At 38.0% G+C, this 16,788-nt stretch overlaps 2 protein-coding genes across 3 annotated transcripts in view; both read left to right on the forward strand.

Annotated features, from left to right (window-relative positions):
• Positions 1-8,126, forward strand: part of LOC108108844 (endoplasmic reticulum aminopeptidase 2) — a 32,558-nt gene extending 24,432 nt beyond the window's left edge. For both annotated transcript variants that reach the window (XM_017217053.2, XM_017217055.2), the window contains exons 4-13: positions 1,579-1,767; positions 1,873-1,955; positions 2,066-2,274; positions 2,374-2,554; positions 2,616-3,975; positions 4,034-4,176; positions 4,239-4,501; positions 4,564-4,693; positions 4,759-5,130; positions 5,192-8,126. In XM_017217053.2, the coding sequence (XP_017072542.1) occupies positions 1,579-1,767; positions 1,873-1,955; positions 2,066-2,274; positions 2,374-2,554; positions 2,616-3,975; positions 4,034-4,176; positions 4,239-4,501; positions 4,564-4,693; positions 4,759-5,130; positions 5,192-5,344 (3,083 nt within the window). In that variant the 3' untranslated portion in view covers positions 5,345-8,126. The remainder of the gene's footprint in view (positions 1-1,578; positions 1,768-1,872; positions 1,956-2,065; positions 2,275-2,373; positions 2,555-2,615; positions 3,976-4,033; positions 4,177-4,238; positions 4,502-4,563; positions 4,694-4,758; positions 5,131-5,191) is intronic.
• Positions 8,127-14,404: 6,278 nt separating this feature from the next.
• LOC108108831 (segmentation protein cap'n'collar) overlaps positions 14,405-16,788 on the forward strand; it is a 39,817-nt gene continuing 37,433 nt past the window's right edge. The window contains 2 exon segments of the mRNA XM_041819447.1: positions 14,405-14,931; positions 16,287-16,553. The gene's annotated coding sequence lies outside the window, so the exon portion shown is untranslated.

Here is a 16,788-nt window from a genome sequence, read left to right on the forward strand (position 1 = left end):
ACCATATTAAGTTGGGGTTGCATCAGTTTCATGCCGCGTATAAATAGATGCAACTGCATTACCTGATCCCCTTCCCCCCTGCTTTTCTGTGCTGCCCCCAATCGACCTGCGGCACCCTGTGTCCCTGGCCATATTCAATTGCAGAATTATTCAAAGTGCAAACACTCACATGCTCGCTGGAAGTTTCTGTTGCATACTTAATGGGGCTAAATGCATTGGGGTATAATTGCATTAACCCTAGGGAAAGGGAAAACAGACCACACGAAAGCGTGTTTGTGGATTGGAAAGAGAAGAGAAGGGGTACAGGAAATGTACACAGACACATGTCTGGTGGAAAGTTAATTTTCCCTGCTGCGAGCTTGATTATCAATCAGCCTTTGCCGCCGTGTATGTAGCTTTAACTTCTGCTTCCGCCGATCCAATTATAGAATTCGAACCAAGCTTTATACACACATTTTTCTTAAACCCATCCTATACAGTATCTATCTAAATATCTATATATATATATGTTCATGAAGAATCTGTTTCATTTTCTGACCATCGTTTGTTTGTTTCCCATTATCGTTTCCTTCTTGCCTTCGACTTTGTATACCAAATGTTTATTATATATATATTGAATCTTTGAAAAATATGAAATATTTCTCTTAAATGCTTGTTTGATTGATTGGTTGAAATGTGAGTAACAATTATGCCAAAACCCGAATACTTCTAAACTGGTAAATAGCCATGACAATCTATATAATCCTTCGGCATGTTGATGTCATTGATCATCTGTTGTTTCCTATATTATCCCCTTCTTCAGTTTTGTTTTATATTTTGTACTTACTATCTCTAGATGTTAGATCTTTTATTGTTTATATTTCGCTAGTGGGAAGGAGAGGAGATTGTTTTGATTTTAATCTTCATTGTAAATACTAAAGATCACAGATCATGAGATGAGTCATTGTCACAGACAGGAGATATTTGTCATATAGATGGTTGATTTACACACTACTAACTAGAAATTCTCTCAAGAAAGTGCACTGTTACTATAATATATTGAAGGACATTCACAGTTAAGATACAAACTATATAAATACAAGAAGACTTCTTATTCTTTAACTTCTTCTCTTTGTTATGAATTTATATTTTATTTATTAAACTTTTAAACGATGTTTATTGTTGTAGATTCTTATGTTGACTTCCGGATGGCTTATGGATTATAATCGTTAGATCTTCAGTCACTTCCACTGCTATTGATATGACTCCATCGCGACATTCAGCTAGAAAGAATCCGCATTTGTGACTTTCCCCTTATTTTGAGTTTCTTTCATTCCCCTTTTAGATGTGCTAATGACTTGAACAGAATCCAATTATTAAACTGATTTAACTGCTAGCTTTTATTTATTCTCAACCCCCAACCACGTCTTAGATGATATTCCCTCCCTATAACATTCTCTCTGTTGATTGTGTATAATGCAATTTGCTTTAACGAACTTAGCTACGAATCCCCGAAAGAGTCGTCCGCGAAGATGAGGAGTTATGAAAGTCTTCTCAATTTCTATCCTTACTGATTACGCTCATTGAATATCCTTGCAGACTGCTCCTGTGGATCAAAAACGGTGTCCGGTTATGAAACGGATGAAGAGAACAACACGCAGCCCTTCAATCCGATAGCCACCAATGGAGAGCCATTTCCCTGGCTAGAGAAGATGCTGCCCACCAGTGCGCGTCCACTGCGCTATATGGTCACTATCCATCCAAACTTGACGACATTGGATGTTAAAGGTGAGACAGGCCCTCGAAAAAATGTTATTCATTAATGGAAATATAATTCGATTGTCTGACTTTCAATTCATTCGCTTTTTCTCTTTTATATTTCCACGTGGCCAGGTCAAGTCACCATCGATTTGCATGTGGAGAAGGAGACCAACTTCATTGTGCTGCACATCCAGGACCTCAACGTCACCGAGAAGGTAAACCAGTTGCAGTCAGTTGCAAATGGCATGCAAATTAAGCCAATTAGCGTCTGGCTCGAGTACGTCCATTGATTGCATTTGTAATCGTCGTTCTCGATTTTCGGCAGGCCATCGTGACTCCGGGGCCCAAGGGCTATGCCCTTAAGATTGTTAAGGTGCTGGAGTTTCCGCCCAGGCAGCAGCTCTACATCGAGGTGAAGGAGAAGCTAAAAAAGAAGTCCAATTATACCCTCAACCTGCGCTGGTACTCCAAACTCAATCCGGAGCCGGAGGGTTTCTATGTCGACCAGTACGAGAGCTCTAATGGTGTGGAGAGGTAAGAAGTGGTCTTCTAATGTTTTTTTCTTTAACGTTATAATCAAAACTTGTAGTTTAAGATCCTTTAAATTAAATCCTTAAATTTGTATCTTTTTAGATTACTTGCTGCCACAGTTTTTCGACCGAATGGTGCACGGCGTGCCTTCCCCTGCTTCGACGAGCCGCACGTTCGGGCGCCATTCCGCATCTCTGTGTTCCGGGATCGCTTCCACATTGGTCTGTCCAATTCCATAGTGCACACCACCGAAGATGTGGGCTTCTACATGGGCACGGGATTGGTAAGAATGATTGAAAATAAAAAAAAAAACTTAAAGATATAACAAATTATTTCTAATTCAGCTCCGCGATGACTTCATTGAGACGCCACCACTGCCAGCCGATGCGGTGGCCTGGGTTGTAAGCGACTTCCAACGCGAATCCCTGCAGCCCTCAGCGGCATATATCCCCACGACACCAGCGCCACCGGGTTCCGGAGTGGGTGGCAAGAAGTCCGCCCAGCTGAATAATTATACCCAGCTTAAGGGCAAAAACCCGCCGGTACGAAACATCACTGCCCTGACTCATTCGTTGAATGTGAACCTGACGCCACGACAAAACCTAACGGTTGTTCAGCCCACGACGACGACGGCCTGGCCTGTGAATCTCAATGGAAATGGAAAGCCATCGAATCTAACATCACTTTCTCAGTCCACGGGATCATCGATAAAGAGGGCTCCCTCGTATACCTTCTATGCACCCAGGGATCTGTTAGTTCGCTCATCTTTCATTCTGCACACATCGAGGGATGTTCTGGAGTATCTACAGACCTGGTTGGATATCAGTTATCCCCTTACCAAAGTGGACTTTGTGGCGTTGCCTTCGCTGGATCGTAATATGATCTCCTCGCTGGGATTGGTTACCTTGAAAACGTCTTTCCTGACGGATCCAAGTTCCATAACCTCAGAACAATATCAGTTTAGTGCATTAAGGATTGCTGAGGCCATGGTGAGACAGTTCTTTGGAGGAATAACATCCCGCAAGGTGCTCAAGGATGTATGGCTGTGGGAGGGATTGATTCAGTATTTGGGAATCCATGCCTTGGCACCACTGCAGGAAAGCTGGCCGCTGAGAGAGATGTATCTACTGAAGATGGCCACAGCAGCGTTGGACATTGATGCCATCCAAGGATGGGATAGCATTATGAATGGCACAAGCCATGATGGCAACAATGAGGAGTTCTTTGTCCAGAAGACAGCTGCCATATTTTCCATGTTGCACACGGCCATTGGTGAGGATCGGTTCAGGGGCTGTCTGGGTTCTTTCCTCAAGGTGAATCGATTCAGAACCGCCGAACCCACTGATCTTTGGACCATTTGCACTAAGAAAGCTAATGGCTCGAAGAACATCAAGGATATGATGACTTTGTGGACACACCAGCCGGGTTTTCCTCTTCTCACTGTCACCAAAATGGGCAATAGCATCTCCATCTCGCAGAGACCTTTCCGACCTGCTGAGTTTCTAGCCATCCATGATGACTCCTATGATGGTAATAACTACAATAAGACGGCGTTGAATGCCACAGATACGCCAAGCACTGTGCCACCTACAACGCAAGGTAGCAAGCATAAGTCGGTGCCACATATGAAGTGGATCTTCCCTGTGACCTATGTGACGGATATCAACAATGTCAGTGAAACTCTTTGGATGCAGAATGTGGATGGTACGCTAAACAATATATTATTTGTAACTTTTCATTAGACTTTCCATCTTTATTTTAGTTACCTTCAACGTTCCGGAAAATGTCAAATGGATCAAAGTGAATGCAATACAAAATGGTTACTACCGAGTGGTCTACAATGATGATAACTGGGCCAATCTCATCGATGAGTTGGCTGCTAATCCCAAAAGATTTACCAGCGAGGTAAATTGTCAAGAAATCTGTAAATTAACTTAAATAATAATTAAATGCATTGCTCTTATCAGGATCGCTTGGGTCTTTTATCAGACGCCTTTACCCTCTGCCATGCCAATCTTCTGCCCTGTGAGATCACCATGAACATGATCCAATATCTGCCCAGTGAGACACACTATGGACCTATGGCTCTGGCTTTGAGGCATTTGGAAAAGTGGCGACGCATCCTTAAGTACTCAGAGTGTTTCCTGATGCTCAGCGAGTTTATCAAGATGAAGATCTCCACGGTGATGGAAAAGGTGGGCTGGTCGGATGATGGTGATGTGGCCACCAGGTATGTTGGACTTAAGTTAAAATTTTGAAGATCTTAATTTAATGGGTTTTTTTACCTTAAAGGTTACTGCGTCCCGAAGTGCTCTTGGCATCTGTATTGTGGGAGGACATTGACAGCATCAGCAGAGCAAAGAACATGCTAAATCAGTATCTTTACTACAATGGTTCCGCTATACAACCTAATCTTAGAGAGGTACCTTCTGCTGGTTTTCCTTTTAAAGAAAATCTATAATAATGTTTTCATGAAAACCTTACCAGGTGGTTTACACGGGTTCCATACTGTCCGGGGAGTACATCTACTGGCAGCATTGCTGGGAACGCTTCGTGAACTTGCAGCGCACGTCGGAGACCTTCGTAGAGCGAATGCAGTTACTCCGAGCTTTGGGAAGAACCAAAGATGCTTGGCTGCAGAATCGCCTTCTCTCACATGTGACAATGCTGCCCACTGAGGAGGTGGTGCAGGTTCTCAAGGCCATTGCTGGCACACCCACAGGTGGTGCCATGGCCTGCCGTTTCCTGCAGGCCAAGTGGTTTGAGCTGGAGAAGCGCCTTGGCCCTGGAACGATCAGTTTCGCCAAGGTCATATCGGCCATAACCCAATATGGGGCCACTAAGTTCGACTATGATGAGGTGAGTTATCTGACAGGAGAAGTTATTAGATTTCTTATTAACTTGATTTTCCTGCTCACAGCTGAAATCCCTGGTGCATCGCTTTGGTCGAGGTCAAGGGATGTCTGTGCTGAATATGACCTTGAGCAGCGTGGCCTCCAACGTGGAGTGGGTGGCCCGGTCACAGACCTCGCTCTACAAGTGGGTGGAGGGCAACCTGCACTCGCACCGATAGAGGAGATAGGAGGTCCTCTCACAAAGTTCTCTCTCTCTCTTCAGACTCATTTGTAATTATGTTCCTCTCTCAGACACGAATCTTAAGTGAGCTTTGATTTCGCCGAGTTAACTAACACTATGGATCTATATATATATAAAGATATATATATATATGTACTCTTTACCATATCATTGCCAGTTCGATCGATCTCCTTGGTTTTCTCAGTAGCTGTCCTATATATAATTTTAGTACTTAATGTTAGCCCAGACACTCGACCCAAAATGTAAATTGCGATTATAGAAGGCCCCCTCCCCCAATTTCTAGCACATAACGAATGTGTATATCTACAACTGAACATAAGGATCTATCTATATATGTATATTGTATATGTATGTATATTTTACAAACCAAACATATTTAGAGCAATGGATAATTGTAGTTTGTAAGCCAACAAAGAACAAAGAACAACATATTTTTTCATAAAAACTTAAAACTAAAAACTAAAATGAAACAAAAGAGAAGCCCCCTCAAAAAATCGCTAATGAATGCATTCTAGTAACTGTATAGCATATGTTTATTAGTATTAGTAAGAGCGCAGTGCTCTCGTGAGTGTGTGTGTGTGTCCGTGTATGTGCGCATCGAAATATCACAGAAATCTTCCTTATTTTGTCCAAGAAAAACAAGTTCATGTAACTTAACTACCAATGTATACCCCAGGCTGCCTGACCAGCAAACCAAATTTAGAATATCTTTAATTTTGTTCATTAAATAAGTTTATGATTTATAAACAATCATTTTAGAGTCAGTATTAGCTTCCAAATTAGAGATATATGCTTGTTAATTTCACATCACACAAAAATATCATATTTAATTTGATTTAGAACAAGTTTAAATTCGAAAAATGTTGTCATCAAACAGGTTTAGCATTTTTTTTAACCAGTAACTTTAATCGCCAAAGCAATTAGCTTAAAATCTGTTAACGATATTATATGGCTGCCATAGTACATAAACTATCTTAAGCCATTCATAATTAACCAAAAAAAAACATATTTAAAATCGCAGAATGTAAAGTAAAGTTATAACTTTCTTGGTAACTCTATTATGGTCTGAGGTCAGGCAGGCAGATAACTTAGGAAATCGAGATACGAAATAATATATAGACAAGCCCCATATGTACATACATGGCATACATGCTTTAGTAGTTTGGCTAGAAACCCAAAAAGAAAAAAAGAAAAAAGAAAACGTATTCAACACTTTTTATTTCCGCACTCGCATAAGAAGTAGAAACCAATGTTTATCAGATTACAACGTTCCGATTACTACGACTCTTGTGTCTAATTAAATAGGTTTTACTATGTGTTTTACCATATCGCTGGTTATCATTTGATTAGTGTTAGCCTGACCCAAAAGATAGCCCGAGGTGTTTGTGCAAACTGAGGGAATCCGTGAGACTTTTGCCACTTGAAACTCTTAGTCCGACGATGGCACGCCGGTTTTCTGTCTTTATAAGCTATATGGAAAACGTGTATAGGCTGTGCCATTGGCAACGCCCAGCGATAAGAGTGTGCCATGCGTCTAGATTATCTGGGGATGTGGACAGTGCCGTAGTTAAGACAGCTTTCAAGGGGGATATTACAAAGAAACAGTCTAGCAAACCCAATACCAAGTTAACAAACCCCTTTTGGCCATGCCTGAGATTTCTATCTCTCTCTCTCTGGAAATGGTTAAGCAGATTCAAAGTTAAACCTTCAACCATATTTGACTATGCTAATTCGTAAATTTGTATTTCGCATCTTAACATTTCGAGATCTTTGATTTCGTTTTTTGGGAAGAATATGTTTAGCAGAAGAGTTTATATATAGATGGTAACGATTTGCTTCTTGGCTAAGACACACAAAGACTAACTCAATGAATGATACTCGAAGTCAATCGCTCAGATACCCCGAAATAAAATGAGATATATAGAAAAAACAAACCGACAGAGAAATACAAACAAAAACAACTTTATTAGCGACAAAGTTAGATCACAGAGAAAACACACAGAGAAAAAAGAAAAACAAGTTTTGGAGCGATTTTACGGATTTTCGACAAATGTATAAGCCAAACACAAGCAAAAAAAAAAATAAAAACAAAATGAAAAATGACAACAAACCGAAATAGAGATAAAAAAAAAAGAGAACACAGAATATGAGAGATACACAGAGGAAGATTTAGAAAGTTTTACAGAAGAAATGAGAAGAAACAAGATTTTGCTTTGGTTCTAAACTAACTTTTAGTTTTGATTGTTAACCCATTTCATCGTCTAATTGTATTTGGACAATGCATATCCGTCCACAGCTTTGATTGACTTAACACCTTTGGGTTCCATTTTAGTTCATCGAAAGACCCACTCACATGACCTATCCTCGAAATCCTTTCCTTATCCGCTTTGTCCTGGAGTTGAAGATTCGCCTTTTTTCTAAATTCAAGGATCAAAAACGAAGAAATTCTAGTTAATTTTATTAGTGGAAATTTTTTTGCAATCGGCATCAATTTGATAAGAAATTATGAATTATGCATTGGCTATCAGGTTTTATATATATATATATATACGAAGATATATATGGAAATCGCGCGTAGGGAAAATACAAAGTGTATCTAGAATGCAATGGAAAGCAGGCAGAGCAACTCTAAAGACGTAAATCTAATTGTATGCTAATGATATATACACATCTATATATAAATATATATATATATATATTTACATAATTTAATTTAAGTCAAATGGGAATATTAATAAAAGCGATAACTAATCTGTAAATCTGTGTTTACTTTGCCTATCTTTCAGCGAACTTTAACATTTAACAGCAAGTTTGTCCTTTCGCAGAGAGCGTAAAATCTAAATGCCAGCGATAAGAACTCAATTTATTGGCCTGATATTATCACGATTAATTTAGTGTAATTCAGTTTATGGATCAAATTGCTTTGCACCCGCGATTCCATTGTTTGTCCTCCTATAATTTGTAGTCAATTTTCCTTTTTTTTTGTCAGGGCCAGAAAGGCACCGGAAATGCCAGACGATTTGGTAATCAACGCTTATTGATTTGGGATTCAGCGACAGGTTTCCCTGGAAACTCAACTGACTGAGTATAAAAAACAAGGAAATTTATTATTCAACATTTTATCTGTTTTTTGATAATGATAGTAATGGAGTATAACCAGTTTTAAGGTTATTTTTGTGAGGTATGTCGGTTGGCGGGTTATTTTTATTCTAATCATTATCATCTAACAAGAACACTTAACTTAATCTATACATTTTGTTTGGTAGTAGTAAGCTGATATGTTTGGTCTTGGCAACAACAGGAATCAAGTTGTAAATGATGGGAAATGTTTATTAAATTTATAGATTTTTTAAACATATTTTTAAGGAAAACATTTTGACTTTTTGAATATTTTCTATCTATTTTCTGAATAAAAGTTGGTTATCAATTTTTATTAACTTACATAAAAACATAACAATAACCATTATTAAAATTATTTTTCTTACTCCTATCAAACCGTGGTAACTCTGTTTAACATCCACAAACGAGCTGGTCACACTAAAACACCATGATAAGCGCTGATCCATAAAACTCTTTAAATAGACCGAAATCCCCCAACAAAAGCTGTGATTCAGGGTCCCAACGAATTGGCGCCGTCAAGCGGAAGATGTCGTTGGAATGGCCCAGCTGTGCTGCTAGCTGCGGATCAATCAAGAAGCTGCCGCCAACAGGTGAAACAAGAGAGCAGCAACAACAACGAAGTAGACAAGCAGAGACGTCGACGTCGGCTGAGCACTTGCCCTGCGCTATCTGCTTGGTTTTATCAGCTTGGTTTGGCTTGCTGATTGCGGGCCTACTCTCTCTTTTGCTTTGGCTCTCCCGCTCCCTAGCTCTCTCTCTGGCTCTTAGTGTTTTTATTGGCGACGCAAACAGCTGAAACAACGCCGACCGAATGTCGGGCAAGCATCGGCTTTTCAGAGTTTTTGTCAGTGTTTTTTGAACAGCCGTTCAGTGAATTACAATCGACCAGCTTTTCGCTCGCTCGCTCACTTACCTTACCGCCAACTCCCCGCTCGCTCTAACTAATCAACAAACACCAGCTGATTTTGGATGCTCTTAAGTGTTCCACACGTCGTATACGTAATATCTGACGTTGCTCTTCGTCGTATTTCTTGGAGGCGCAACAATAACAAGTGTTTTGAGCGTGGCGGGCTTTTCTGAAAAACAAAGTTTATAAACAACAACAACAGGCTAATAGCCATTAAACCAAACAACAACAACAACAACAAGTTTCCAGCCTAGGTAACAAAAATAAAAAAAGAAAAAAATAGTTGAATAAAATCCAAATTACGGGTGCGAAATAATTACATTTAAAGGCGGACAGTTGAAGGGGCACAACAATTGCGTCGTTAAACCCGCCGAGTTAATTTAACCCCCACCCACCAACCAACCCCCTCGCTCTCACACTATGGAAATGACTTCCCAGTGTGCCAGTATAAGTGCGCGTGTGTATTGGCATTAGTGTATGTGTTTGTGTGTGTGTTTTTGGCATTCTAGGCATTCGACCTAATCAACAAGTTCAATTTAGTAGTCAACTTTTTGGATAGAACTGACGGCTTGCTCTCTCATTCCTGCACATTGCAAATATAGTTTATATATATAGAAATATTTCTGTGGAAATTTTGCGAACAAACAAAATCTTTCGCATAAATTTACCGGCATGTGGTCATCATCAGTGTTCGTTCTCTTAGGCGCTCTTCGAAATGCTCTTCAGCGCATAAAACAAGAACTGTATAAATATTTACATTAATTGCTGGCCTGTGTGCGTGTGTGTTTGTGTGTGTTTTTGCTAATGATAATACAAGTTCCGCAAGTTCAACGACAATTAAATAATATTGAAAACAATCGAATGAACTGAGTTACGCTTCAGGGATTCCATAAAATACACATACTATATACAAAAGTGATTAACTAACTAATAAAACCCAAAATTGAGACTCTGGATCTATTATTAAGTGCGGTGGTGGCTTCTAAAGACTTTGTCACGACATTTTCACTAACTAACTATTATTAAATCTCCCCACCCATGTAAATTATAAACTCGAACTGCATGACGATCCCTTAGCAATGGTGTTTCTACCCATCTATTTCTCCTCCTCTCACTCGCTCTCTCTTTCTCTTTCACTCACCTGTTGATGCGACTTTGTCAGGTAATTGCTAAAATCAATATGTACAGTGTGTCCGGGGCAAAGAATACTCGATATCGGGACAGACGAGGCTTGTTTTGAACTTTGCTTTTAGCTTTTTTCTCAGTCACATTCTCACATTTTTTCTCGCCTTTTTTCCCGAGTCTTAATTATGCCCAGTTTTGATTCAAATTATAAACTCGACAAGGCATCAAACGACAGTCTGAGACGGCTAAAAACAACAACAACCAGAGGGTATTTATTATAAACAAGGCGGGAAAATGTTGTTACACATATGAAATAGACAATACCCTAGCTTTGTTGGAAAGTTTAAGCTCAAAGACAAAGGAAACTTTTCTCTGAATCTCTGTGATCTTTCTTCACAGAATAAAAGTAAAGGGAATAATTTGTAAAAAATATTTTAAGGATTTGAATAAAAATGAAGGGTTAATCTTATATCTTAACACAACATTTTTAAAGATTTTTAAATTATGTTAAAAATTCTTAGTTCGTATTTCTATAACTTTCCTTCTCGAAACTTTATTTCTTTGATATAATTTTAAACCCAACAACAGCCTTAACCAAAAAGCGCATCTTCTCCAATACGCCAGTGTATATCCATTTCAAAAACCTTAAGAAACTGGTTTTGTTTTTATTTTCTCGGCTCGAACAGATTTGCAATGTTGGCTTCGATTCGGGGAAAAAACCGTTCGATATTAACCAAGTTAGCATTGTGATTTCACTCTTTATAAATATATAAATACCTGGTCCATAGCCAAGGATGATTTGCATAAATGGAAGCTGCTAAAGATAAGTCGTATCTAGTATTTATGTTTGCACAAGTGCAAAGTGCAAAATATGCCTAAAGGGATTTAAAACACAAACTGAGTCATGTCTATAGATTGAGAGTAAACCATAACTAACTTATATCACAGACACTTGACAGTTCAATTAACTAGTTTCTATAAATCAAATAATTATTCATTCGATTGATTAATTGGAAGTGTTTTGTAAGTAATAAAACTAATTGGATTTATAGCTAGCTACTATATCAATTCTCAATCTAAAATCCCTTTACAAAACCTATTTTATTTGTAAACTAAGATTTGGCTAGCCAAAAAGCCCAAAAAACTGGCAGTTCTAAAACGCACTTTGTATCTTACAACTTTCATTTCCAGTTTGGTTTACAGCCAGACTCTTTTTTTGTTACCAACTTGGCCAGTGTTTTCCCGTTGTTTTTGTTTTTGTTGCTTATTCTCACTCTCCCGCTTCTTGTCAAGTACAATCTCGTCTTCAAGAAACAATTTCGTTCGAAGATTTTCCGTTGGCTTCACTGGCTTTTTTAACTTGCCATTGTACTTGATTTTTATATTATTTTTTTTAGCACTTTTTGGGTTGAGTCATGGCAACAAACCAAAGATCACAACGTTTCCGAACTGTTAAGTCTGGCCATTATTCGAAGCGGCGTTGCGGGATTCCCAGAAAGCCTTAAATTTAGCCATAACTCTGTACTCCTCAACCTGTTATTGTTTTGAAAAATAATTAATAAGATTTGGCTGAGATCTTGAATGTCTAAGTGATGGGTTTGATGGGTTTCTCAACTTCTGGGGGGCCCTTATTAAAGGTGGAAATACTAGAAAATAGTTAATAAGTGGTTAGACACACTTGCTATATGACAGACAGATTAATAAGTCAATATGGGGGTATAGTATAGGGCAAACCAGAGCCTCAATAAGGTCTGAAAAATAAACACTCTATAAGTGCATTGATAATTACATTGTTAAAGGTCAGAATAATAACTAATTATACTAATATAAACTGATTTGTTCGTACTTAAGCTAACTAACTAATCATACTAACAAACTTAGATTAGTTTGTACTTAAACTAAAGTTTCTGTTTACTATAAGAAATATCTAAGAAAGTTTATACCTTTTTAAGATACTCCCATCAGCACTCATGTATTAACCATTAACCATGTGACTAATACTAAAATTTAAATAAACTGAAATTTTAACAGACTTTTCTAATGATAACAAAGAAAGTACACAGCTTATAAAAAAGTCTTATCAATCGATTTCAGACGTTTAAGACTCATGATAGGTTCCCATAATTTAGCAGCGAAACCAATTTTTTACGATCCCTTTATGGACACAATCTAATCGGAAAATTCTGCGAACAAACATTGGCTGATGTAATTTGCATGCACTCAAGGCAGGGTTCACTGTACAGTTATAATTCGCGTGTAGGAAATCCATTTATGGCCACTGATATTCAATACATAGTTTTCATATCAATAGATAGATAATGAATGCCGTTTCCACATGGTTATCTTCTCTATTATATTCTTGGACACAAATATTGTTGTTGTTTTTGTTGCTTTTGGGCATCCACTGTACTTATCTACAAACTGATTCCATGTGAATATGTGTGTAATCTTTCTCATAAAATGGCAAAACGCAATCAAGAAATAAACAAACCATTTAACTTTGCTATATCTCCCTTTCGAATTCCGCCAATCGAAGTACGCTTATCAGTATTTATAGCTCTGTTACAGTGAAAGCTCGATTAGGGGGATACGGATTAGCTGACACTTCGAGGAAGTTATAAAAGTTTCTTATTACAATTTGGCTTGGAATACGGCATTCATACTGATTCATTCTTTCATTCAAATATTACAAAAATTTAAATATTTTTTCCGTTTTTGCCAAAGAAATTAAAACAGAAAATTGAACGACAAAGGTTTTGCTTGACTTTTATTCGCTATTAGGACTTTCTCAAAGGAACTGTAAAACATTTACTAAATATAATATATTTGTTATAAATTAAAAATCTATTTTTTGATTTCCTTCTCACCTTTAAGGAACCGCATTACTCAGCGAGCACAAAGACCTAAAAAACCGACCCATCCTTATCTTCAATTTCAACGTTCGCTTTCATTCCAGTTGACATTTTTGACTCATCACCATTTGTGCCGGCTGATAAGCAATCATGATCGACCTGGAGGACCTGCCCCGGCTGCAATCCTTGTCCCCGGCCAAGGATATCGAGGATACCTATCACCAAACCCAACTGCAACCGAATCCCAAGAAGAAGGTCACCGTCCGTGTGCCCATTGGACCGCCCTCGAAGCTGGCTAAGTTGATTAAGCCAACGGTGGCTTCTACTCCTGCTATTCTGACCACGCCTACGCCCACGCCAGCCTCTCTAGAGACCCCACCCACACCGACCTCGACGACGACCTCAGGTAACGCCAAGAACATTTGGCGAGGTGGCTTCCATTTTACCACGTTGGTGAGTATTGCTAGGGGTTAACCTAACTGCTATACCAAATTGCCAGCACAAATGTTGTTAGGTCAGGTATTAGGGATCTCCTTTCAGAAGCTATCATATCTTTATATGACCACCATCAATCTTAATTAATTTTTATATGTGGGTCTTTTAGGCAAATTGAACTTTTTGTTTGGCTTTAATGTGAATCATACTTTTGATAGGAATACTACTTTCTTTTTTGAGCGCGGCTAATGTCACCTATTGTTTTAGCCTTCTGGTATTTTGGTGCTAAAAAATCATTATACGATATGATATACCAATATCACCACCATTTATATATTAAATGTTGATAGATAAGTCTTAAAAATTCCGGCATCTACATTTTATCAAGCCGTCTCATTTATTACTTAAAATGAGTAATATATTATCTACTACTACTTCATACATTTATTTATCATAAAAATTACGGATAGTTTTTAACCATCCACAAAATATCTTTAATTTTATCCCTAAAATAAGCATCTTAATGAATGAAAATAAATCAAAAGTGCCTATTAAGCATTTTGCATGGACACGTGTCCAAAACATGTAAAATTAAGCCATATCTACATATGATTACATCAGGTGTTAAGCTTGAGAGCTTAAAATCTTAAATATAAATAACTTTTTAGCTTAAATTTTAAGTATATCCCTACTAATATTTAAATATTGAATATATATGTAAGTTACCCCAAAATAGCTTACACCAACCCGGAGAACAGGTAATTATTTAAAATACATTTTACATTAAGAATATAAATTTCCAGCAAAAAAGCTTTTAAGTACTTAAAAACCCACCGCAGTGGTGAATTATAATATAGACATGAACGGTCACATTGAGCTTTCCGTCACTGTTAGGAAACCAGTTCTAGTACGACCGCATTTGAGGTGACGAAAAATACTTTCAACACATGAAAGCTCAACAGAGTACCAACTAGCTATCTCCCACTGGCCCCACTGCAAAAAAACACCGCGCTGAACAGACGTTTTTTTTGTTGCTAGGAATCGGTAGTGATCAAAAATCGCGACCAATTTCGACGGCGGAGAAATTGCCAAAAGTTGACAAACAAACACGTTTTTAGTTACCACGTAGGTAAGCCGATAAGCGAAAGAGAGTAGCAAAGCGGACGTGATGTTAATTTGCGAAATAACAGTGAAAGAAGACGCGTAAAGTGCGAAGTACACGCCGCTTAACTGTGTTTGTGTGCGTGTCCGTCTGGCTGCCTTTTAGTTACTGTGGGTGTGTGTGTTTGTGCCGGAACAACAAATAAAAAGTTTAAAACTACAATTGCAAAATGTTGCATGCCCCACTAAATAAATGCAACTCATTGCTGCGGTGGTGGGTTAAAGTTATCAAAGCAACAACAACGAGACCAACAGGCTAGCAACAACAGTTATTCAGCAATCGCCCCCTCTTTGTCTTGCGCGCAGTCTCCCTCTCTCTTTCTCTATGTTTCTCTGCCGCTCAGCTGACAGACTGCAATCGAACAAAAAAAAATCAAGTAAAATAATAAAAAGAATACAAAAAAAAACGAACGAAGCAGCAATTTGATAAATAATTTGTTGATGCAAAGTGCAGAGCGAAGGTTGAAATGCTGTTGCCGGTTAGTCTCGAAGTTTCCATCTCGCGCTCGCTCAATTTGTTTTGCTCTCCCGTGATTCTCCGTAAAAATTAAATCATTTTGCATTTAATTAATTGCATTAATTGTGGGCACTCGCGGTATTGGAATTGGGAAAGAAAAAAACAGCAGTTTTATGCTTTTCAACGTGTGCGTGTTATTTGTTTTTTCTTCTTATTATTTCGGTGTGTGAGTCAGAGAGCGACATGAGAAAGGGGCGATAAAAGCAAACAAAGGAATAAAAAGCGATGTGCAGGCAAAACACATGAAAATATTAGGCAGTGCAAAAACAACAATCAAAGCGAAAATATTTTTGTTTTAACCCTTGATTGGCTTGCTTATGTTAGGTGATCTCTGGACTTTCGTTTTTAAGATTTAAAATTGTTTTTGAGTGAGATGAATAATCCATAATAATAATCCATCCATAATAATTTATTATTTTAAAAGCGGTTCAAAATATTGAATAGCTTGTAAATAATTTTTTAATAATAAATCATGTGTTGTTATACGAATATAATCAATCGTTAATTTAGTTAATATTAACTAGAAACATCGAAATTGCAATAAAAATAAGTAGGTCCGTTTTAGGGTTAATAAAAGAGACGATTTCACCACGCAAAACGGCACTCACACACACACACACAGTGGCTCATATGAAAGTGCGTAGCAGACGGCAAAGAGGAAGAAACAGCTGTAATAAAATTAAATGGCAATTGTTATAAATAATAAATAGCAATTAAATGCTAATTAGCTGTTAAAGAGAAAGTTCAAGGACGTACATAGATATTTTAAGTTATAAAAAAAATATAAACGCGTGTTTTGCAGCAATTAAAAGAAAAAAAACAGAAAAAGAAAGTGAAACATAAACAAATAAGGCGGCTGTTAAAAAGTAAAGAGGAAAGTGAACGTTAAACAATAAACCATCATTCACCATTGTGTGTGCAGCAGGAAGGAAGAAGCGGAGGAGAGGAAACGCAGAAGATTCAAGCTGAAATATACAACAACAACAACAGCGACAACAAGGAGAACATTTACTGCGCCGCAGCATTTTACCGTTGTAGTCGGGCTCTCATCATCCAAAAAAAATTTGAGGTGAGTGCACTGCAATACACCCACACCCCAAAGTACACATACATTTAATCACAAGAACCCTCTCATACACGCACATGCATACGTCATTCGGCCCCTCTCTTTCGCACATGCCTTTTCATTGAGAATCGAGTTTGGTTTTTTAATCTATTATTTTTTTTAATTTAAATTGTTGTTGCCTATTGCTAATGGCTTTAAACAAAGAAAGTTTATATCGAACCTCTAACGAATTTCGCAC

Source organism: Drosophila eugracilis, unplaced genomic scaffold (genome assembly GCF_018153835.1).
Source record: "Drosophila eugracilis isolate 14026-0451.02 unplaced genomic scaffold, ASM1815383v1 contig_75, whole genome shotgun sequence".
Lineage (NCBI taxonomy): Eukaryota > Metazoa > Arthropoda > Insecta > Diptera > Drosophilidae > Drosophila > Drosophila eugracilis.